The sequence below is a fragment of the Gossypium arboreum genome, chromosome 11 (genome assembly GCF_025698485.1).
Source record: "Gossypium arboreum isolate Shixiya-1 chromosome 11, ASM2569848v2, whole genome shotgun sequence".
Lineage (NCBI taxonomy): Eukaryota > Viridiplantae > Streptophyta > Magnoliopsida > Malvales > Malvaceae > Gossypium > Gossypium arboreum.
The window spans coordinates 103082585-103105260 of NC_069080.1; the positions used below are offsets into that span (position 1 = coordinate 103082585).

The 22676-nt window shown below is 33.4% G+C and overlaps 2 protein-coding genes and 1 long non-coding RNA gene across 6 annotated transcripts; all 3 read left to right on the forward strand.

Moving 5' to 3' along the window:
- Positions 1 to 3387: 3387 nt before the first annotated feature.
- LOC128283633 (uncharacterized) lies at positions 3388 to 4512 on the forward strand. The gene is made up of 2 exons (XR_008274028.1): positions 3388 to 3437; positions 4322 to 4512. It is a non-coding gene; the product is annotated as an uncharacterized LOC128283633 (long non-coding RNA).
- Positions 4513 to 7776: 3264 nt separating this feature from the next.
- On the forward strand, positions 7777 to 14110 carry LOC108473932 (probable inactive leucine-rich repeat receptor-like protein kinase At3g03770). 4 transcript variants are annotated; one of them, XM_017775760.2, is made up of 9 exons: positions 7777 to 8578; positions 9184 to 10728; positions 10823 to 10956; positions 11315 to 11555; positions 12074 to 12276; positions 12370 to 12419; positions 12875 to 12986; positions 13144 to 13435; positions 13615 to 14110. In XM_017775760.2, exons 2-8 carry the CDS (start codon positions 9375 to 9377, stop codon positions 13420 to 13422), a joined length of 2373 nt encoding a protein of 790 aa, XP_017631249.1. In that variant the 5' UTR covers positions 7777 to 8578; positions 9184 to 9374; the 3' UTR covers positions 13423 to 13435; positions 13615 to 14110. The 4 variants fall into 4 exon arrangements, with proteins under 4 accessions (XP_017631249.1, XP_017631251.1, XP_017631252.1 ...); XM_017775762.2 differs by having other exon boundaries at positions 7777 to 8476; XM_017775763.2 differs by lacking the exon at positions 7777 to 8578 and adding an exon at positions 8585 to 9096.
- A 3024-nt stretch (positions 14111 to 17134) lies between these two features.
- On the forward strand, positions 17135 to 21328 carry LOC108470766 (probable zinc metalloprotease EGY1, chloroplastic). Its single transcript, XM_017772212.2, has 10 exons — positions 17135 to 17645; positions 18341 to 18805; positions 18945 to 19085; positions 19295 to 19396; positions 19979 to 20190; positions 20385 to 20435; positions 20517 to 20586; positions 20687 to 20755; positions 20822 to 20872; positions 20963 to 21328. The coding sequence occupies exons 1-10, from the start codon at positions 17286 to 17288 to the stop codon at positions 21119 to 21121; spliced, it is 1680 nt and encodes a 559-aa protein (XP_017627701.1). The 5' UTR covers positions 17135 to 17285; the 3' UTR covers positions 21122 to 21328.
- Positions 21329 to 22676: the final 1348 nt, after the last annotated feature.

The following is a 22676-nucleotide window of genomic DNA, read 5'->3' on the forward strand; positions in this document are numbered from 1 at the left end:
ACTTATGTTTGCGGTAAGTTGATGACTATCAAAACTTATGCTAGAATATGTGTACATGTGATGTTCGGCCACATTGTTTTAGTTGAATTTTATTTATAACTTACTTGCGTATAAGGTACATATACTTCGGACATTATGATAGTTAAGTTTTTGCATGTTATATATGTGCAAATATATGAGCTTATGTATTGTTTAATAAGTACACGTGCTTGGTCGTATAAATCCATTTGATATTTGTAAATTATTATATATGAATAAACAGATTAAGTTAGTCAAGTAGACTCTGAAATGAAAAGGATTACTTATAATTGGATGCATGTTATTCATTGAGTTAATATATATATGTATGAATTTTACATGGACTAACGCATTAAACCGCAACATGAATTAAATAGGTGGTAACAAAACCTAGTTCAATTGTTATATAACTGGTGTTTTTGCAGTACCTAACAGATATATAATATAATACAAGGTTATTAGTCAAAGAATGAAAATGTTGATATGATATATGTTTTGTATGTGTATTTAAATTAAGTTACAAGCATTAATGCGATTTAAATCTCGAACGGTATTGAACGTATGATTTACCCTAGTAGTACATATGTGCTTATGACTTGAATTGCTATGAAATATTCTGAACTGTACATTCGTTTAGTAATGCCTCGTAACCCCTTTTTGGCGACAGAATACGGGTTAGGGGTGTTACATGTGGCATGAAATTACTTTAGTATCAAGTGACGTTATTTATAAGGTGTATGTATGTTTAATCTATTGAGATGACTTAATATATATGGCATGTGTGTATAGATGTTGAATTCATGTTTGGATATGAATGCTAAATGGTTAAATGATGTTTATTGATCATGGAATTAGGTGACTTGATGTTATATGTACATATGTCAATTCATAAATGCTATGGAATATTTAAATGGTATAAAGTTTGACATTTGATAATTGGAATGAATTGGTAAATTCTATTACAGTGATGAATATATTGATTTGACTTCTATATGTTATTGCTAATGGCATTGCTTGGCATGGTAAGGATATAAATTGGATAGATATTGTGTTTGTACTTATTATGATCAATTACTTATGTTAATGTCATGCTATCTTGAATCATGAAAGTATTACTGAGTATTATCACTCAACGTACAGTTTGTTTATTCAGTGTTAGGTTCAAGTATATTTCAAGGTTTCGAAAAGTGATTCCAACATCCAGCCAACGAACCTCGACTCAGTAATATTTGTATAGTTCCTTTCGTTTTAGTATATGGCATGTACCTAGGTTTGAGTCAATTTTGTATATCATATATGGTTAGGTTAATATTTAAGTTGGAAGGGTTAACTTGATATGGTAAATTGGTATTGTAAATGTTATGTTTTTTTATGGTTGAAAATTGAAATGTCTTAATAGGCATATGATTTATCATGTTAAATGAGATATAATTGATGTCAGTTGGTCAAATGGTTACAAATGAGGAAGTTTTCATAGGTAACACAGTATTGAATGACATTTTGAAATGATGTATATGTGTAATTATTGATAAATTGTAAGAATTGAGCATAGAATGTAGCATATCTGGTTAAATGACTCAAATAATAGAAATGGACTTGTATGTTAAGGTTAGTTCTTGAATTAAATGGTCAATATGATGAATTGGTTGGGAAGAAACATTTAAGGTAGTATATGAGGACATTTGGTTAGGTCATTTTGAATTGGTTAATGTTGAACTTAGATAATTGGTTAGTCCATTTTGAATTGGTACAATTTGAATCATTTGCAAACAGACAGTCACGTCGTGATGTCGAGAACTTGTCGTTGCGACGAGACTAACTCAGTATGTTGCATTGCGATAAGGAACCTGTAACGCCCCAATTTTCGGGAATTCTGTGAATGTTGGCATAGGTTTAATTATGTTAATGGGCCTCTAGAAGGCCCAAGCTTAAGATAGAACCCGGAAATTTTAGTTAATTTTTGTTCCATAAGAAAAAGGGGGTGAAATTATGAAATAGGACCTATGTGAAAATGTTTGAAAATGCTATAGGCTAAATTGAAGTGGCCAAATAAATAGGAGTGCAAAATAGGAGGATGTGCATGACAAACCTCCCATTTTACATGAAGTGGCCAGCCATCATGTTGTTGTAGACAATATGAGCACTTGATATCCATAATTCATGGTACAAATTAATAATGGGTTAGGTAAATGTTCCATGATAATGGATTAGGTAAATATTCCATGATAATGGGTTAGGTAAATGTTCTATGATAATGGTTTAGGTAAATGTTCCATGATGGGTATTTCATGTCTTTTGTATTAAAGAATTAAATGGATGAAATATGAAATTTTATTAAAAGAAAAAGGGGTGAAAAGAACAAAGTTTTGTCCATCTTTGTTCATCATAGCCGAAAGTTAGAGAAGAGAAAGGAGAGGAGAAAGCTCTTGAATGTTTGGTCACTTGGGGAAGAAAATTGAAGGTAAGTTCATGGTAGTTTGCTTCTATCTTGATGTTCATGAGTTCTTCTTGATTCTACCTTAACTCTTAAAGCATATTTTGGTTTTTGGTTGTGTTGTAAGCATTTGGTCATGAATTAAAATGAAGGAAATGGTTGTTGTTTCATGTTCTTTTGATGAAAAATGGAAGATAGGTGAAGTTGAGCCAAACAAATGAACATGCATGTGCCTTAGATGCTAAGGGGAAAAATCAGCTAACATGTTGTGCTTTAAAATGATGCAATGGAGATTATACTTAAGTAAAATCATAGATATGTGATGATTGATTGGTGATATACATGTTTAAATAACAAGCATGCAAGTTAGGTGTGAAAGAGTAATTTGGTAATAAATCTGCTTGGGACAGCAGCAGTAACGTGACTTTGGAAAATCACCATAAATTGTGGGAGATGAATTAGAAGCTGAATAAATTATGTAATTAAAGCTTATTGAGTCTAGTTTCAAATGAAATAAACAAGAACATATTTTGAATTCTGTACAATGAGAAATTTGATTCGTAATGAAGAGTGGTCAGATTAGTCAAACAGTGAAACATGGGAAACTTTAAGAAAAATCGGGTATTGATTGGCCATACAAAAAATTCTGAAAATTTTATGGATAGAAGATATATGAGTCTATTTTCATGGAAAATTAACGGCACTTGATTTGGAGTTTCGTAGCTTCAGTTATAAATGATTTAGTGACTGTTGCTCAGGAAGACAGCTTACAGTGAAATTATGATTATGTGGTAAACATTGACAAAAATTTGTTAATGAGTTGCTTATTGATTTCTTATAAGCTTACTATGACCTGTAGGTGTGGTTGGCCGAATATTGTAAGGGGTTAATACGTATTTTGTATTTGAATAGTTAGATTAACGTGTTAGTAATCCAATTGTAGGTGGTTCGTGTGTGGATCTCGTCAGCATATCGTCGCAAATAGGTGTGTAACTAACACCCTCTTTCTTAGTCTGGATCGGCAAAAGTCGAAAAGTCGAAATACCGAAAACCGTATTTTGTAGATTTGCGAAAAGTCGAATGCTCGTGAGGTAAATCGATTAATATTTTTGGTAAGCTGCAAAATTTGGACTACAAAGTGCATGATTTCTGTGCCCTCGATATTTTTGGGCTTAATGGACCAAAATTGGAATGATGGGCCAACGGGCCCAATTCGGTAAGAACCCTCGATCGTGATTCTGTTAATACGTGAAAAGTAGGAATATGCATGAAAAACCCTAAAATAGATAAATTATTGAAATACCTTTAAAAGTGGAAAATTTACGCTTTTACCCCTAGTAGATAAATTACCGAAATACCCTAGGGTTAAATTGACCTAAATGCATGTTTGATTTGTTGTTATTTATTGCATGCCATGTTGTTATTATCGATGCATGGGATTGGGATATTGACGGAGGAAGTCTGAAAGTGGCTTGTCCACGTCTTGGAGGCTTTGCCTCAATTCTTCGATAATCGAGCAGCAAAGGTCAAGCTGTAGAAGTGTTGGGCTGGGTGGGTTGAGCTCTTCCCCACATGGAGTGTAGGGCTGGTACGGGTGGAGTGTAGTGGTTGGTGGGTTGAGTAGTCTCCCCAAATGGGCTTGCATATGTTATTGATGTTGCATGTATTTTGAAATGGGCCTATGGGCCATCTTTATCTGAATAAGGGGTTAAGGCCCGGTTATTGTAATCTGAAAAGGGCTCTGGTCCAGTACCATTGTTACCTGAATGGGCTTAGGCCCAACAGGCTTGAGCTGACTTGGGCTTTGAATGGGTTTTCCTTACACACTGAGTTTCCCCAAACTCACCCCTTTTATTTTCATCCACGCAGGAAATCCCCAACCATAGTAGGCTTGGAGCTGTGAGGGAATTCGGAGTGGCCACCCGTTCTGAAAGTTTGGTTTTCTTCTGGTGAACTGGACATCCTATTATTTACGTTGAGGTTTGGGTTTTTAAATGTAATAATGCCACTTAATTATTTTTGATGGTTTTAATATGTATTACTAAGATAGGTATTACTTATTTTAACTGTTGAAATTGGATAGCTTTAGGGTGCGTTTTCAAAAAAAAAAAAAACAACAACAATTGATTTCAAAATAACACGACAACAAGCAAAGCTTCCGCAATGAAAGTATTTTCCAAAATTAATCACTTTTCCTAAAAATGACTTAATCAAATCGGTTTCCTAGAAATATACATGACGTTAAGGTGTGGCAATGGCGGTGTGCATGTCTAGGATTGGATCCGAAGGGAGCTTGGTACTTAAGTAGTCCGATAGACTCACCTCCTATTTTCCGGTTTCCTACCTGGTGCACAGCTTCCATTCACTTTAACCTATAATGAAATTATCTTTTAAAACACTAAGTAGGTTTTTCTGGATCAACAATATAAAATGTTTTGAACGCTTCGATGTGGCATGTCGGATCCGGCCATAATGTCTGGGCCGGGTTTGGGGTGTTACAGAACCCCTATAACCGCGACGTCAACCCGAGAGTTTAAAATATTGTAATTTGGTCCTAATTGAAACTCGAGTAGAAATAGAACTTTCATAAGCTCGTATAAGACCCGAAAATGATGGAAAATCATATTAGGTTTTACTGATATTGTTAATAGCATATATAAAAGGGTAAATTGAGCCATAGTTGCTCCGACGACGAATGTGGCATCCTGTAGCTCAAACCTGGTGATCAAGTCAGGTATGGGGTATTACAAGTTACAACTGAGCGTGCAACTCAGAGGAAAATTCAATGAACTTTAAATCCCTAATGACCACTTCAGATCCTACCTTTCTTGAGTTACCTAAAAAAGCTCCATCTGTATTAATCTTTACCTAAAATGGAGCATGGAGCTTAGAGACTACAATATGTTGAGAAAGGTAGTAGACTGGGGAGAGGCTTAGAGAGGGTTTAAAATTCATAGATCTTTTCAACTGCACTTTGACAAGTATAGCCTTATACAATTGGTTCCCAAAAATCTCGTTATTATGAAAAATCCAAATTCGCCAAAATAATATATAGGAACATAACTTTATAGGGAAGACAAGGTTTTTGGTATCAACATTAGAGGTGTAGTTAGACAAAAGCAAATTTAGCCAATCCCCCTTAGTCATGGCAAAGTTGTGCCACTAAGATCAATGACATTCCATCATTTCTTGTTCACAAAGAAATAACAAAGAAATAAAGAAACAAATGTTCAATTATTTTTTATCCCACTAAACATAAGAGGCAAGTTAGGGGTAAGATGAAACATTCCCTCGTAAGAAATAATCTTGTATGCATGCTTTATATTAAAGTTTTCGTAAAAAGAGTTTTATTTTGGAGGGATGTTCAATTTCTATAAGTGGCTCCACACCTCATTTTCAACATATTTATGCCTACTCCCAACTATCATATAATTCGTCTTTAGTGTAAATTGTCCATGATGCAGAGCATTCTAACAAAAGGTGTCTTTGGAACTCATATCAATTGCCAATGGGGTGCTTAGGAATTACTCAACTAACTCACTTGGAACTTCTAAATTCAATGCATCACCAAAAAGGTTTCCCATTTTTGCTTCATGCTATCTGGGGGAAGGGCTCAATTAAGGCTTTAGGTGGGTCCTTGCCTAACCACTTTTAACTCCAAAACTTACATAGATTTACAATCTTTAATAATCCATCTAATCTCATGTTTCAACAAGTAACTCATTTTTTGAAGTGCTTTCCATGTTACAAAGGTACATTGTTTTGTATTCTTCCTAGTGTTCCTACATATATATATGAATATCAGAATGAAATTAAACGGAATCTTTTGATGAGCTTAATTCACATGCTAATTGCAAGTGGCAAAAAGCAAAGAGGTGTCCATTTTCTGGTCTAGGATTCAGTTTAGTATTAAATTTCTGACAACCAGATTTCATTTCAGACACAAACTAATGTTCTCCGTCTCCCTATCAATATTTATGTTTAATGGTGAGATTAAATTATTATTATTATTATTATTATTAGAAGAAGAAGAAGAAGAAATGTTTTTTCCAGGAATATTTAAATCTAAACTTAGAATATATCACAAAATTTTACACATCCAGTTTTTGTAAAACTCATATTTTCTTCCTGTAAGTTACAGGTAAGGCGATGATGTCTTCATCCAACACTATAGAAAATGAGATTGGACATAGAAGAAAGAGATGTATTTTCCTTTACCCAATAGTATTTTGGGGTGATGAAACAGTAAAAAGATTCCAAATTTCTTAGTTCAATAATTATTTTATTTTGTTCTGAGATTGGTATTTTGCCTTTAAATAGGGATCCAGAAGTTTGAAGTACAAAAAATAATTCATTACTAAAAGGTCGGCTGCTAATTACCCCTCTTTTATATATATATATATATATATTAATTATCTCATGGAAGGTTTTTACTTTTTTTTTTCCAACTTATAAATAAGAAGATAATACATTTCAGTACACTCAAATTTACGTTCTCCTACATTAGCAACAATCTTCATGCCGATCGAGCTAAGGCTTAATCCACAGTAATTATATTTTTCTATAAAGCATTTGACAAATATTTCTTTTAATAAGATTGGATCAAATTAGTCATTTTATTATTAAATGAATCAATTTAACCTTTATACTAATAAAAAATTAAATAGTTGGGTGGATTCTAAGATAGTTTATCATTAAATTTAATTCTAAAATATATAAATATTAATATAAAATTATTTTTATACTTTTATTATTTTAACTAGTAAAATTGGTCAAGCTTGACTGGTCCGAAAGTTGAAAATATAAACTCAAACTTGACTAATGATAGGGTTAGCTGAGTTGTCTAATTCATGAACACCACTAGAGGCAATGTTATGCATTTCTTAAACTATTTATAGATACTAAATTATAGTACGCCCATGATATTAATAAAAATATCATGTAACAAATATATTTATAAAAAATTGATGTAAAAAATAAATGAGGTTTTAATTAAAATAAATAAGATGTTGAAAATCATGTTCAAATACCATTATGCTTGTAGTTTTTAAAATTTTATAAATAAGTTTTTGCATGGTTGTTTAAATTGAATCAGTAATTAATCAATATATTTATTTAGAATGAGATATTAGATCAATAAATTTATAAATTGATACGAATTAGTTGAATCATTCCACAATTTTGTATGCATTTTTAATAATTTATTTAAATAAATAGTAAAAATTAATCGATAGCTTCATCCATTCTACCGTCATTTTAACTATGAAAACCTTGAATTTTTACTTTATAAAAGTAATAAAATATGGATTAGTTAAATTGGGGGTAGTCGGAGATTGGTGCATGTGACTTTGCTAGGCAGACATTTTAACGATTTTGAAAATATATAAAATGTACTGGGAATTGGATAATATCACAATATAATATTTAGTTTAGAAGTTGCCTTCCTTGAGTTCCATCCAGCCTGGTTTAGTACTTAGGGATGATAAAAATTGTAACTTAAACTACAAAAGCTGAAACTGGTTTCTCACCACCCACAAACTGAAATTTTCAGTATGAGAAAAAGGTGTGTATTGAACTTAAATGCATGTGGGGACTAACCCTACCACCAAGGCAACGACAACAATGGCGGCAAAGGTAACCGAAACATGGCTGTGGGGTCACACCCAACTCAAAGTATACCCAGATAGTGAAAGCTTACACTGCACAATCTCCCTTTTCATTTCATTCCTTTTTTTTTTCCTATATCTCATCACTTTCACTGTCAAAACCTCTTTGCTTGGGGATTCTCAAGTATGGGGAATAAATAAAGCCTCTTCACTCTTCACTCTTCATCTATCTTCTACACCAATTCTTCTTTTCTTTTCTTTTTGCTTTTGCTTTTTTTCTTTTTGTACTTTTTTCAAATCTAGCTTCTCTTTAAGACCCTTTTTAAGGAAATAAATAAATGAAACAACAGTGACAAAGCAATAGGACGAGAAAGAAACTTGTTACTGGGCTAAAATGTCGGTTTGTGGGGATTAACAGGTCAGCTTTCTTGTGCTACATATGGCATTTTACTAGTTTCTTTTTTGAACCCGTGTCACTTGCTTGTCTTGGCTTGCATCATCAACCCAAAAACTAGCACAGGTAAGTAGGATGTAGAGCTCCATCACTTATTGTGTATCAATGGTTTGATAACGTTTCTGGGGTTTTACCTTTATTGTCAACGGTGATTAGAAAAGAGTTATAATAAATGAAAAACAAACTCAAGTGGGTGGAAAGTGTGGAATGCAAGTGGGACTCCATAATCTGAATCTGGTTTAAACTACTTTTCAGAGAGTTTCCTGTTTTGGTTTTGGAATTTCTTCTTTTTCAAGTCTCAATTATTGAGTTCTTAAGTCTGTATCTGAGTAGTTTAAAGTCTTCAAGTGCTCTCCAGCAAGAAAATTCATGGTCCAAAATTTGTCTCCATCTACCATTTGAAGAGTTTTTTAAGAAAAAATAAATGCTGTTTTGCAGGGGATTCCAGTTGAGCTGGGGTCAGTTCAATCTACTGTCTCAAGATATAAGCTGTTCTATATATCTTTGAAATAAGTTAATAGTACTAAGAACACTATAACAATAAGCAATGGGATTTGTGTCTTGAATTCTCTACTTAAATTATGGTATTATGCTAAATTTTAAAGTTTCAGTTATCTATCTGTTTGAGTTTATTCCTTCTCTCAATTTTTCTGATCATGGTTATTTTGCAGAGGTTCCTTAATCTGATCTTATTAATGTGAGCTTTAGTTATTCAGAGTGCCAAACTGCAACACCCTTCTCTGGTGTTTCTGCATAATTTGGACAAGATTGCTACTTATTTTGAGTTTGATGGTATCTCTGCAACTCATGCTCAGTTTCTAGTCCTTCAAAAGCTGCTTGGTTCAGTTCCGGGTTTCACCTAATGCTGCTGCTGTATATGCTTCCAATGGCTGAAGGATTCAAGCATCAGGCATTTCTAGTTCTTGCTATAATTTTACTTTTAATCAATCAGTCAGAGCAGCTAGAATCATCCCAGACTCGAACTCTTTTACGAGTTCGATCGCTTCTGAATTATCCTGATATCTTGAGTGGCTGGAATAGCACAATCGACTTCTGCAATACCGAACCAACATCCCAAGTAACCGTGGTGTGCTATGAAGGAAGCATAACTCAGCTGCATATAATTGGTAGTAAAGGAACTCCATTGCTACCTAAAAACTTTTCCATGGATTCGTTTGTAAAAGCACTTGTTAAGCTACCAGAACTGAAAGTTCTTACATTAGTTTCTCTTGGTTTATGGGGACCATTGCCTGGTAAAATTTTGCATTTATCCTCATTGGAAATACTTAACATGACTTCAAATTCGCTATATGGAACCATCCCTGATGAGCTTTCATCTATCACTAGCCTTCAAACTCTCATACTTGATGATAACATGTTCTCCGGTCGGTTACCTGAGTGGCTCGGTTTGTTACCGGTTTTGACAGTTCTTAGTTTGAGAAAGAATTTGTTCAATGGCTCTTTGCCAGAATCATTCACCAGTTTGGAGAATCTTCGAGTTCTTGCACTTTCACATAACCACTTCTATGGGGAAGTCCCTGATCTTATCAGGTTGACAAATCTTCAAGAGCTTGATCTAGAAGATAATGCTTTTGGACCTCGGTTTCCTCAACTTGGCAACAAGTTGGTTCGCCTTGTATTGGGAAAGAACAGGTTTCGATCTGGCATTCCTTCTGAATTGAGTTCATATTACCAACTTGAATGGCTGGACTTGTCATTCAATAGATTTGTTGGGCCATTTCCTCCATCATTGTTATCCCTACCTTCCATTACTTACTTGAATATTGCAGACAACAAGCTCACTGGCATGCTATTTGAAAAGACTTCTTGCAATGTGGAGCTGGAATTTGCAGATTTATCCTCAAATCTATTGACTGGACACTTGCCTACCTGTCTCTTGGATTCTAAAGACCGAGTTTCCCTGTATGCCCGAAATTGCCTGGCAACTGAAAACGAAAACCAACATCCATTTTCCTTCTGTCACAATGAAGCTTTAGCTGTGGGAATCTTACCTCACCATAAGAAGTCCAAAACTTCTAAAGTGGCTCTTGCCATGGCCATAAGTGGAGGAATTGTTGGTGGAATGGTACTTCTTGGTCTCATTTTCATGTTTGTTAGGAGGTCAAATGCGGATAAGACAATCAATAAACCTACTACGAGAGTGATTGCAGAGAAAGCAACTACTGTGTATTCATCAAAGTTTCTATCTGATGCCAGTAAGACCCCCTTGTACCTCTATTTCTCTAGTTACGCACAATGACTCTAGTTTTCATTACTTGTAATCTGACTATGACTTTGGCTACTTGAAAGGGTATATATCGCAAACAACGAAGCTGGGAGCACTTGGACTTCCAGCTTATAGAACATTTTCACTAGAAGAACTTGAGGTTGCTACAAACAACTTCCACACAACTGCTTTCATGGGTGAAGGTTCTCTAGGGCAGGTAAGCAATGTAGTTAACATATACTTGATATTTTTGACCTGCAGCAAGTTTAATGAGAGCTTCAGCTTAATTAAAAGTTGAATGATTCTCCACTATGGTGTTGAAGTTTGTTTAAGTCAGTGGTCGGATTTCGAGATCCATAGCCTTATCATTATTAAAACATTGAAAGTGAGCCTGTGCTTCAACAATTTGCATCTGAATAATGTGTTTTCATGTATATTGTTCAAACCAACTAATTTCTTTAGTGCCCATTTTGAGTCTTTATATGGGCTGCTGCTTCTTCTTTTTTTATCTAGAACCAAAATATGGGAAATTTCCCTTTGTAGAATGTTCTAACACAATGATTTTATGATTTCAGATGTATAGAGGTAGGCTGAGAGATGGCTCCTTTGTGGCCATTAGATGCCTGAAAATGAAGAAAAGCCGTAGCACTCAAAGCTTTATGCACCATGTAGAGCTCATTTCCAAATTGAGACATCGCCATTTAGTCAGTGCTCTTGGCCATTGCTTTGAATGCTACTTGGATGATTCAAGTGTCAGCAGAATTTTTTTGATCTTTGAATATGTACCAAATGGCACTCTCAGGAGCTGGATATCTGGTAATCATTAATCTCTATGTTAATTTTTTTCCAGGACAGATATCAAGGCCACACTATTTGCACTTCTTCTCCATGTCTTAGAGCTATGTTGCTCCGACTCTTTATTTCTCTTGAAGCATCCATGTCCAACATTTTCGTTTGACTCCGACATGGATTCAGGGACGTAACCTTCGAGACCCTTCGAATACATTGGAAAACTTAGAAACTAGTGAACATGCCCATGTTGGGCACATATCCGTATCTGACACTCTTTCCCAAGTCTGAGTATTTTAGGATGAACAAGCACATAAATCCTGTTGAGGAAAGTTCATTTACTTTGGTTATGACAATCAGTGACTGCTTTGTTCAATTTGTTTCACTCTTGCTCATCAAGACCAACAACATGCAAGCTCTTTAATGTTATAGAAACATGTTTAAAAAAAACCATTCATTTTCCTATCATCCATTTTGGAAGATCTTAATGTTTACTTTATCTATGTGTTTGGATTGTTTGTAATATCTGATATTCCGGTTTGCAGGACGTGACAGATGCTCACTTACATGGGCGCAGCGCATATCATCGGCGATTGGGATAGCAAAGGGCATCCAATTTTTGCACACAGGGATTGTACCTGGTGTGTACTCAAATCATCTGAAAATAACTGATATTCTGATGGACCAGAACCTTGTTGCAAAGATTAGCAGTTACAACCTGCCCCTATTAGCCGAAATTGCAGGAAAGGTATGAACACAGAAGAATAATTTCATTCTCTATGGACTTTTTGCTTCAAATTCGCCTGTCTGTGATTGTGTTTACTGCTACTTGTTTTTGCAGGTAGGCCATGGAACTTCTGCTCCACCCAAGGATCCAAGTACTAGTGCAAGGTTTGTAATGAATGATATTCTGGATGATACCGAAATTACACAAACAGTCAATATAAACTGATATTGCTCAACAAAAATGTTCATTAATGGGTTTAGTTCATAAAACAGTGCATTAGATTCTCATTACATATCATCATGATTGTTTTAAACCGTGTATGATTTGTTTAAAGCTAAAACTAATTTAAACAAAAACTATAATATATTTACTATCATGAGAAGTACCCTTATTTCGTCGCAATACATAGACATGAGTATGGGGATATGATCCTCTAGGGACCATCCAAATACAAGGACATCTTGTAAAAAATTTAAATATACCCACGTAGGACAAATGACCTTGTTTGACATTCACACCGAAACCAAGTAGCATGGATATTCTCTCAGGTTTATAAAGGGAGCATCTAAAATACGATGTTTCATTGAAATTGTTGCATTTGGCTGTTGTTCCATGACAGGGTAACGTATGATGATAAGGTCGATGTTTATGATTTTGGAGTGATTTTACTCGAAATGATTCTTGGGAGGCCATCAAAATCCAGGAATCAAGTTCAAGTTCTTAAAAACCAGGTAAATCATTGGATTCCTCTAGCATATTGTGAGTTCAAAGTCTCATTTCCATTTTCTCATGACAAACTGAAACTTTGAACTTAAGATATGAACTTAGAACATACGAAGAAACTCAATGTATACAAATCATTAATTCACTAAGATTCAACCTGAGCAGCTAGAAGCAATCATGGCAACGGATGATGCAACGAGAAGACGTGTAGCAGATCCCACAGTTCGGACATCTTGTTCGGATCAGTCATTGAAAACAATGATGGAAATTTGTGTGAGATGCCTGGTGAAGGACCCTGCAGAGAGACCTTCTATTGAGGATGTGCTGTGGAACTTGCAATTTGCTGCTCAAGTTCAAGATGCATGGCGAGTAGATTCCCATAGCAGTGAAGGATCTCCGATCTCTCCTTGTGAACCCCAACACCTTCGTGTTGCCTTCCGCTAATAACAACATTCAGGTACTTCCACCTATGTTGCTCCAACTCTTCATTTACCTTGAAGTAAACACATACCAACGCACCCAAGTCTGAGTAAACATAGATTTCTTATCTGGTTGTTAAACTTGTTTGTCTTAATGATTTTAAAGAGTGTCAATGATAACCTATCAGTAACTGAAAACACAAAATCTTCTATGCAGTATATGGCAATGACAAGAGAAGGAAGGACAGTAGGGGCTGGTAACCCTTTGTTTGTTTGGCACTAAAGATGGAAAAGTGGAACATCGGAAAAGATCTTTCAATCCAACGGTTAACCGTTGGACTAAAAGTAATTTCTGTCATGTTCCTTCTCTACCTTCCCTACCAAACAAGGCCTCAGCAAATTTTATTTTATACTGCAACTGCTACATTCTTCAGGCCATCTAAAGACTCGTTTAGTTAATTAGTTGACAAAGTTTCAGAACCAAATGCACTTGTTTATACTAGTTTTCTGAGAAATACAGAAACCTGTGTTTACAACAGAAATCCGGAACTTAGTTCATGCTACCACCCTCTGCAAATATGGGATTCGAATTTTGGCATCTGTAATATTTTCTGTTATTCGTAGACTATGGTGTCTTTTCTACTAATATTACATTATATGACTCTCTTTATTCTGTGTTATGTTGAAATCAATATTGTGAAGTTTGGCTATAATTTGCTTATGAACAACTCTCGCGGAAGACCAGAGATTGAAACACATAGGCAACCCTGTGAAAGTTAATTTGGAATCTTAACACTATTCCAGGGGTGAAAATATTCATATGCATCAAAAGAGAATATGAATAAGCAACATGGATGATTGCCACTACATTGAAGAAGCTGTGGAATGTAGTTCATCATAAATTTTTGTAAGGTTTGGGAATGGGTGGTTGTGAAATTTGAGAATCTTGATCTTATTGTTAGTATTTTGACCCGATTAAGTAGCGAACAAGTAAAATAGCGGAATAAATTGAGAAATTGAACACACAAATTTAACGTGGAAAAATCCCTTCAAAGAGGATAAAAAATCACGGGCAAATATAATTTTATTATAATGACAAAAGAACGAAGAGTACAAAAGATGGAGATAAAAACTAAACCCCGAAAACCCGAAAATAAAGAACCCACAAAACGTAAACACAAAATTATCTAAATGTGTTATGAGTTCTAATATCTAAGGTCGTAAAAGAGCCTATTTATAAACTAAATTCATAGATCAAATAATAAAAAAATAATCTAAACTAATCAGTGTTTGATTGAAACAGGTAAACAGAGTTTAACTGAAAGATTATTTTTCAAATTTGACTGAAAATAGGAGTCATATTCAACACTTATTAACACACTCGTTGTCCTTTTTAAGAGAACTAAATGCCTAATTAACACATCTTCAGGGACTCATTCTCCTATTCTAAAGTTTCCTCATTACCGAAAAGTTTATGGACCCAAAAGAATATAAGTTTATATCCAGCCATGTACGGATGTTAAACTAAAAGCATAATAATTTATTTGGCCCTTTTAATTTTATAAAAGAATTTATTTTAGTCATTTATTTAATTTTTCTTTTATTTGTCAAATCACTCAAAATAAATAGAAATGTTAAAATTTGTTAACTTCTTGACTTGGCATTGATGTGTATGTCACATTAGTAATTAATTAATTTTTAAAAATTAAAATGTTAGAATACTTTTATATTTTTAAAATTTTTAAATTATAAAAGTTAATTAATTACTGACATGGCATCCATGTGGTAATTCAAATGTATGTCATATAAATAAAGTTAACTTTTCCATCTATTTTGAAATAATTTGAAAAATAATGTAAGTTTAAAAGCTAAAAAGTTAAATTATTTTTTATTTTGTAAAATTGAAGGGCCAAATAAATCATTATATCTTAGAGATTAAAACACAAATTTTCAATTTAGAGGTAGCCCCTCTAATGTCACCCTTCTTTATCTCTATTATATAGGGGGCGGGCATGGTCTATTTCCGTTAACTTAAAAAGAGAGTTTTACTTTATAATAAATTTTATAAATTTATTATAGTTCTTTGTATTCTTCATAAATTTGATTTTTAATTTTTTATTTTATTTTTTTCAGGAATTTAGTTTTTTAGTTCTCAAATTTCAATATTTAGATTCAATTAACATATTTTTTGTTAAATTTCTTGGCTTGACATTTTGAAATTCAAAAAAAAACCCTCACTTGCTAGCAATTTAACAATGGCATTGTAATGAACTGAATTTAATAAAATAATTTTAACGGTATTAATAATTTGACTTAAATTTTGAAATCTGAAAAAGTAAAGTGACTAAATTCTTAAAAATAAAAATATAGGAAATAATTTTCAAATTTATAAATAGTATAGGGACTTATGGTTTATTTTAGCTTAAATTTATACGATTTTATTATAGAGTTACTTGCACTAAACATCCCCAAACTATGGTTCTCATTCTAAATTAATTCTCAAACTTTAAAAATTCTAGTTACATCCTCGACTATTATTGTTATATCAATAAGATCTTTTCATGTTTTCAAAACTTTTATTACACTAAACTATTCTTGGTAAATGAGACATCAAATATTACGTGACATAATTTCTCTCTCTTTCTCTCTTTTATTTTTAGTTATTAATTTTAAAATTTATGCGGTAACATTTTACTTTTCTTTTAAGTTTTCATTTTAAAACTATGTATAAGATTTTACTATTTAATGGTTAAATTAATGTATAATAATGGAAGGACTTGATTGATATAACACCAATATTTTAGGAATGTAATTAAAATATTTTGAAATTTGAGAACTAATTTAAAATGAGGGCTATAGTTTAGGAATATCTAGTGCAATTAACTCTTTGCTATATCAAAATAAGTTTTGTATTCTTAATTTGAGTTAATTCCATCAACCATCCCTAAACTATGAATCTCACTTTAAATTGGTCCTCAAACTTCAAAATATTCTAATTACATCTACAAACTATATATGTTATATCAATCAAATCCTTTATTATTAAAATCATTAAATGACACGTCAAATTTTACATAGATAAATTTAAAATTAAAAATATAGAATGTTGTCACATAAGTAAAAAAAAACTAATAATAAAGTAAAGCTAAAAAGAAAGAAAGAAAGAGTGAACGATAAAGTTTCTGTAAAAGTTTCGAAAATCATAAAATTGATATTTTTAAAACATTCGCTTTTACAGTGTTCATTTTTCTTAATTTTTTCATTTTAAATTATGTCACATAAGAACTGTCTTGTCTTTTAACCGTTAAACTAACGATTTTAGTAACGAAATAACCTAATTGATATAACATCAATTGTTTAAAAATGTAATTAGAACGATTTAAAGTTTAATATCTATACCCCTCACCTAGTTCTACTCGATTAAAAATGATTAATATACCCTTTTATTAAATGATTACAATCATGTTGATGGCCTTTTGTCTTTTTATTATTTTATATATGAAATTTTAAAATAAAATAACTAAAATTAAGGATTGAATATATATTTAATTAATTAATAAACAAAATTTTTACAATTACACTAATAATAATTTTTGAATAAATGTTTAAGATAAAATATTTTTTAATTATAGTTTTGTATATATTGCATATATGTTGTTAGTTTGAAATTTTAGTGTTGTATGTTATATTCTAAATTAAAAATATTTATATAATTTTAATTAAAAATGGAAGAAAAAAGAAGAAGAAAAAGATATTTGTTTTTGAATATCCCGCAAAGAAGAGGATAAAATTTTATGCTCTCACTGTCTCAGTTTCAGAAAACCCACCCAAAACCAAGAAGAAATAAATAATTCAAACCTTTTTCATTTTTCAATTTTATTTGATTGGATGGGAACTCTCACCAGCTTTAGTTTTAACGCCGTGAACTTGAGGTTCAGTTCCAGTTCAATTTTCCGCCAAAGAGTTGGGGTCCAAGTCTTCGGGTCCAGGAAATTGAACACCAAGTTATGTTATTTAATCTCCAAGGAAGTTTCTCGAGAAAAGTTTCTCAAATTTAGGTGTTTTAGCGGCACTAATAATAGTAATAATGACGCTGATTACACCCAAAATGATGGAGAGATTAAGGAGGATAGTAGTAATACTGCTTCATCCACGGAATCCACCGTCACGACGGCGTCGCCGCCCGAAGATAAGGCTGTGCAGGAGAAACGCACCAGTAATGAGCTGCCTCCGTCCCTTTCCTCCAGGGTACAGCGTTTTGCTATTCTTTTTCTTTGCATTTCTTATTGATTTTATTCTCTGAATTTAATTGGCAATTTTGTAGAAAATTGTTAGAATACATGAAAGAGAAAAGTAGACGAAAAAGGTTGTATGTTTAGTTTTACTTGTCTTTTGAATATAAGAGCAATTTACATTTTCTTTCCTCTAGGAATTAAGAATCAAATTATATTATATTGCAAATAAAATGCCCGAATTCACTGTTATTGGAACAGTTATGTTATATTTGGTTTTGCATTTTCATCATCTATTCATTTGTAATCCATTATGATTTTGCGTTTTAGCAACTTTAAGGAAGCAAATATCAAATAGTGAATAACAAGTGGTAATATAAGTGACTACCAACTGAAGCCTGTCTTCATATATATATATATATATATATATATATATATATATCTGTCACTCATGTCCGACACATATTCAGATTTGGGAATGGGATATGATCCTCCAAGGACCCTTCAAATACGTAGAAGAAACTTAGAAAAAAATATATACCTATTGTCAAATACAAACTCTCATTCGACACTCATACTTGAGTAACATAGTTTTATATAAATGCTGCCAAATTTTGTAAATACTGGCAAGATGAGTACAGAGAGGGAAAAATGTGAGAATAGTGCAATGACATATCGGATTCTAATCTATTGATGTTTTCCTTTCTTCAGCCACCAAACATAGCTCCTCTTGGATCAGTCTACAATGATTTCCAAATTGATTCTTTTAAATTGATGGAGCTTCTTGGACCTGAGAAAGTTGATCCTGCTGATGTAAAGCTAATTAAGGACAAGCTTTTTGGCTATTCAACATTTTGGGTGACTAAAGAAGAGCCATTTGGAGACCTTGGTGAGGGCATCCTATTTCTAGGAAATCTAAGAGGGAAGAGAGAAGATGTTTTTGCCAAACTCCAGACTCAACTGGCTGAGATCGTGGGTGATAAATACAATCTTTTCATGGTTGAGGAGCCTGATTCTGAAGCCCCAGACCCGCGTGGTGGACCACGAGTGAGTTTCGGTTTGCTGAGGAAAGAGGTGTCAGAACCTGGACCAACTACACTTTGGCAGTATGTGATAGCTATTTTGCTGTTCCTCCTGACTATAGGCTCCAGTGTGGAGCTAGGTATTGCATCTCAGGTATTCCATTTTTGTAGAAATACTTTGAGATCGCTGCATTTATCAGTAGGAAGATAGTAGGAGTTATGTTTTCTTCATTTTTTTTCTCATTACCATTTTTATCTTTCTGAATATATTGATAATGTGCAATCTCTTACAGATAAACCGACTTCCTCCAGAGGTTGTAAAATACTTTACAGATCCAAATGCAGTTGATCCACCAGATATGGAACTACTATACCCATTTGTAGAGTCAGCATTGCCCCTGGCATATGGTGTTTTGGGTGTTCTTTTATTTCATGTATGCATATCATGCTTTTTGATGGTTTTATGATGTTTCACTTTCCCTTTTCTTTTTTTTCTTTTTTTTTTTCAGTTTGAGCTGTTTTGTTTTTGGTGTAGTTATAAAAAAAATCATCTGCTTATGAGTAACATCATTGAACTAGATCAATTTGTATTTTGATGTGCTCATGTTTGACTTTGCTATGTCATGAATTTTGTTGCCTGCAGGAACTTGGGCATTTTCTGGCTGCTTTTCCAAAGAAAGTAAAACTAAGCATTCCTTTCTTTATTCCAAACATCACTCTTGGAAGCTTTGGAGCAATTACTCAGGTGAGTGTGTCCTATTTCTATGCGGCAACTCAATATGTCAGATTATCTTTTAATGATTTCTGTCCAAGGTGCCCTTTTCAAGGATCTGATTGTTGCCTTCTTTTATAAATAGGATATTTAAGTCAGTATGAGCCATGTTGAGACTTGATCAAGAGCTTCGTTGTTCCAACTCATCCTCTAACTCGAAAAGAGATTTAGATTAAAATAATTAGTAGTGATAGATTGTAGTAATTATGTTTTCTTTTGCTAAGTAGATTGTCTTGAGATCCATCTTTTGATGATCCAGTCTCTTTCTGCATGTACTTCACTCTTGTTTCTCTACCTCTTACCTCCCTCTTCCCCTGGGGTCAAAATGACCTTGTCTTTGTTTCCTGAAATTGTAAACCTTTCTGGCAGAGCATGGATTTTATATTTTTTACTGTCAAAAGTTTTCTTAGATGTAATATTTTCTTCAATTATTTTCTGCTTACCTGTTTTCTTGGTTTGATTTGCTTGATGCGAGGAATGAGGAATGTCTAATTGAAATACTTTTGCTTTTCTAATGATATTTTAAAAGCTTTCCTTAACTCTCACTTCCTGCAGTTCAAATCTATTCTTCCTGACCGTAGTACCCAAGTTGACATTTCCCTGGCGGGCCCATTTGCTGGTGCTGCACTGTCTTTTTCAATGTTTGCTGTTGGTTTGTTGCTTTCATCAAATCCGGACGCAGCTGGGGATTTGGTGCAGGTTCCTAGCATGCTGTTTCAGGGTTCATTGCTTCTCGGACTCATCAGTAGAGCAACCCTTGGTTATGCGTATGTCCTTTTGCTTCAACAGCTTTATTATTGACTGAACAGAGTTTATGCAAGGCTTTGATGAAACTGAGATAATAATGTTGTTTTCCACATTCCCTCTTATATGAATATAAATTCTAACAGTTGTATGTGTGAGGTCATTGAGATCAATTTTTTGCAATGAATATAACAGACATCACATTCTAAATGTACAGGGCAATGCATACTGCTACAGTATCAATTCATCCACTTGTGATTGCAGGATGGTAGGGTTAAATTCCTGGATATCTGCTTACCTAAAATCTTTGTCTGGATTTTCTTACAATACAAGTTACCCACCGTTTCAGGTGTGGCTTAACCACGACAGCTTTTAATATGCTTCCTGTGGGGTGTCTTGATGGTGGACGGGCTGTGCAGGTACCTTCATACTGATAGAGAGCTTCAAGTCATTCCCATTCTTTAGCTTTGATGGTATCTTGCCACAAGATTTTTGATAGTTTAATTGCATGTTTTTCAGGGTGCTTATGGAAAGGGCGCACTGGTCGGGTTTGGTCTGACAACATACACACTGCTTGGATTAGGAGTGGTATGCACCTACTAGTTCCTCCTGTCTTTGATATGGTGAAGCTAATCTGTTTCATCTTATTTGCAGATTGGAGGACCTTTATCGCTTCCTTGGGGTCTGTATGTGCTGATATGTCAGGTATGCCAATTGGAAGTTCATTATAATAAATTAAAGTAGAATTAACAATCGTATTTCTTATTACCTTCATTTTTAATGAAAACTACTCAGAGGACTCCTGAAAAACCCTGCTTAAACGACGTAACCGAGGTTGGAACATGGAGGAAAACAGCGGTTACGGTCGCTGTTTTCCTTGTTGTGTTGACCCTACTTCCTGTATGGGATGAGCTTGCTGAAGAGCTAGGTATAGGCCTTGTAAGTACATTTTGATATGTTATACATATATATATCGTATGTTCAGAAAGAATTTGAGAGTAAAGCCAATTTTGACATAAAAAGCCAAATATAATTCAGATGACAGCCATTAACTTTTGCCTTTGATAGTTCATAATTTTGGTTCCGGATTCATTGGGGTACTCAACTTTCTACATTTATTGTAACTTATTCCTAGAAAATTAGATATGATATCTTTGCTGATTTTCTTTTCTCATTTTTTTTTAGTAATTGTTGGCATTTACTCAATTGCCATAATTATAATTAACGGTGATCATGATCATGAATCAGCTCGGTTCGAATAAATTTAGTAATTCATGTATTTATATTGCTTTTATATATTTTATAACATATAAAATTAAATATTATAATATTATATTGTAAATATAAAATAGTATAAAATTATTAAAAATTGAACTTCAAATTGAAATTGTGATTTATTAGTCGAATCATTGTTATATTAAAAAATATTAGAAATCAAATAAAATTTAAATTTTAGATTTTAAAACGGGTCAAATTTGGAAAAGCGTACATGTAGAGTTGTCTCATTTATTATATATATTTAACTTATTTATATTTTATATCCATTTGTGGTCATTTGAATCGTAGATTAATAATGTTTTCTCATATTTTCTTGCGTGATTACAGTTTGAGCAGGGAGAAAATGAATGATTAAGACTTTATATTCAATTTAGCTTTTAAATTATACCAATTTTCATTTCGGTACAACCGAAGCTTTTATACTATTAAAAGCCGACAGATACGTGTAGCTTATTAAAATGGACCACTTTCCCTATCATAATCTACATGGAGTTAAAAATTAGAATACAATTAAAATTAATGAATATTAAAAGCTAGTTTTATCTTCAATACTTAACAGAAAGAGAATGGTTTAAAGGGAAAAAAGAAAGCAGCCATTCTTTATATATGATCATCAATATTATATATCTTTTGTTAATGCTTTTTCTCCAGACACTCTCAAGACCATGAGTGTTTTACTTAATTTTAAGAAACAAGTTGAGCTTCAATTGGGTTTTAAGTTCAAACAAATATTAACTGATGGAGGTGCAGAGTTTCGTAGCTTCTTGCATCCTCTTCAACAGTTTGGCATTAAACATCGATTGTCTTGTTCGCATACTTCCCAAGTTGAACGACAAATTGTGGAAATGGGGCTTGTTCTTCTTGCTCATGCCTCCCTTCCTCTGGTTCATTGGTGCGATGTTTTTACTTCTCCAATTTATCTTATCAATTTGTTGCCTACAAAAGCCTCAGCTGGAATATCTCCTTTTGAGAAGCTTTTTGGTCACAAGCCTAGTTATCATTTTCTCTAAGTTTTTGGCTGTTTGTGCTATCCACTTCTTCTCCATATAATTCATAATCAGTATAGAGGAACCTACTACCATACATGAGGCAATGGCATATCCTCTATGAAAGCATGATGAACTTGAAGCATTGATGCGCAATCAAACTTGGTCTTTAGTGCCGCCGCCACCTGACAGAAAACTTGTTGGTTGTAAATGACTTTTCAAGGCTAAAAAGAATCCTGATGGTA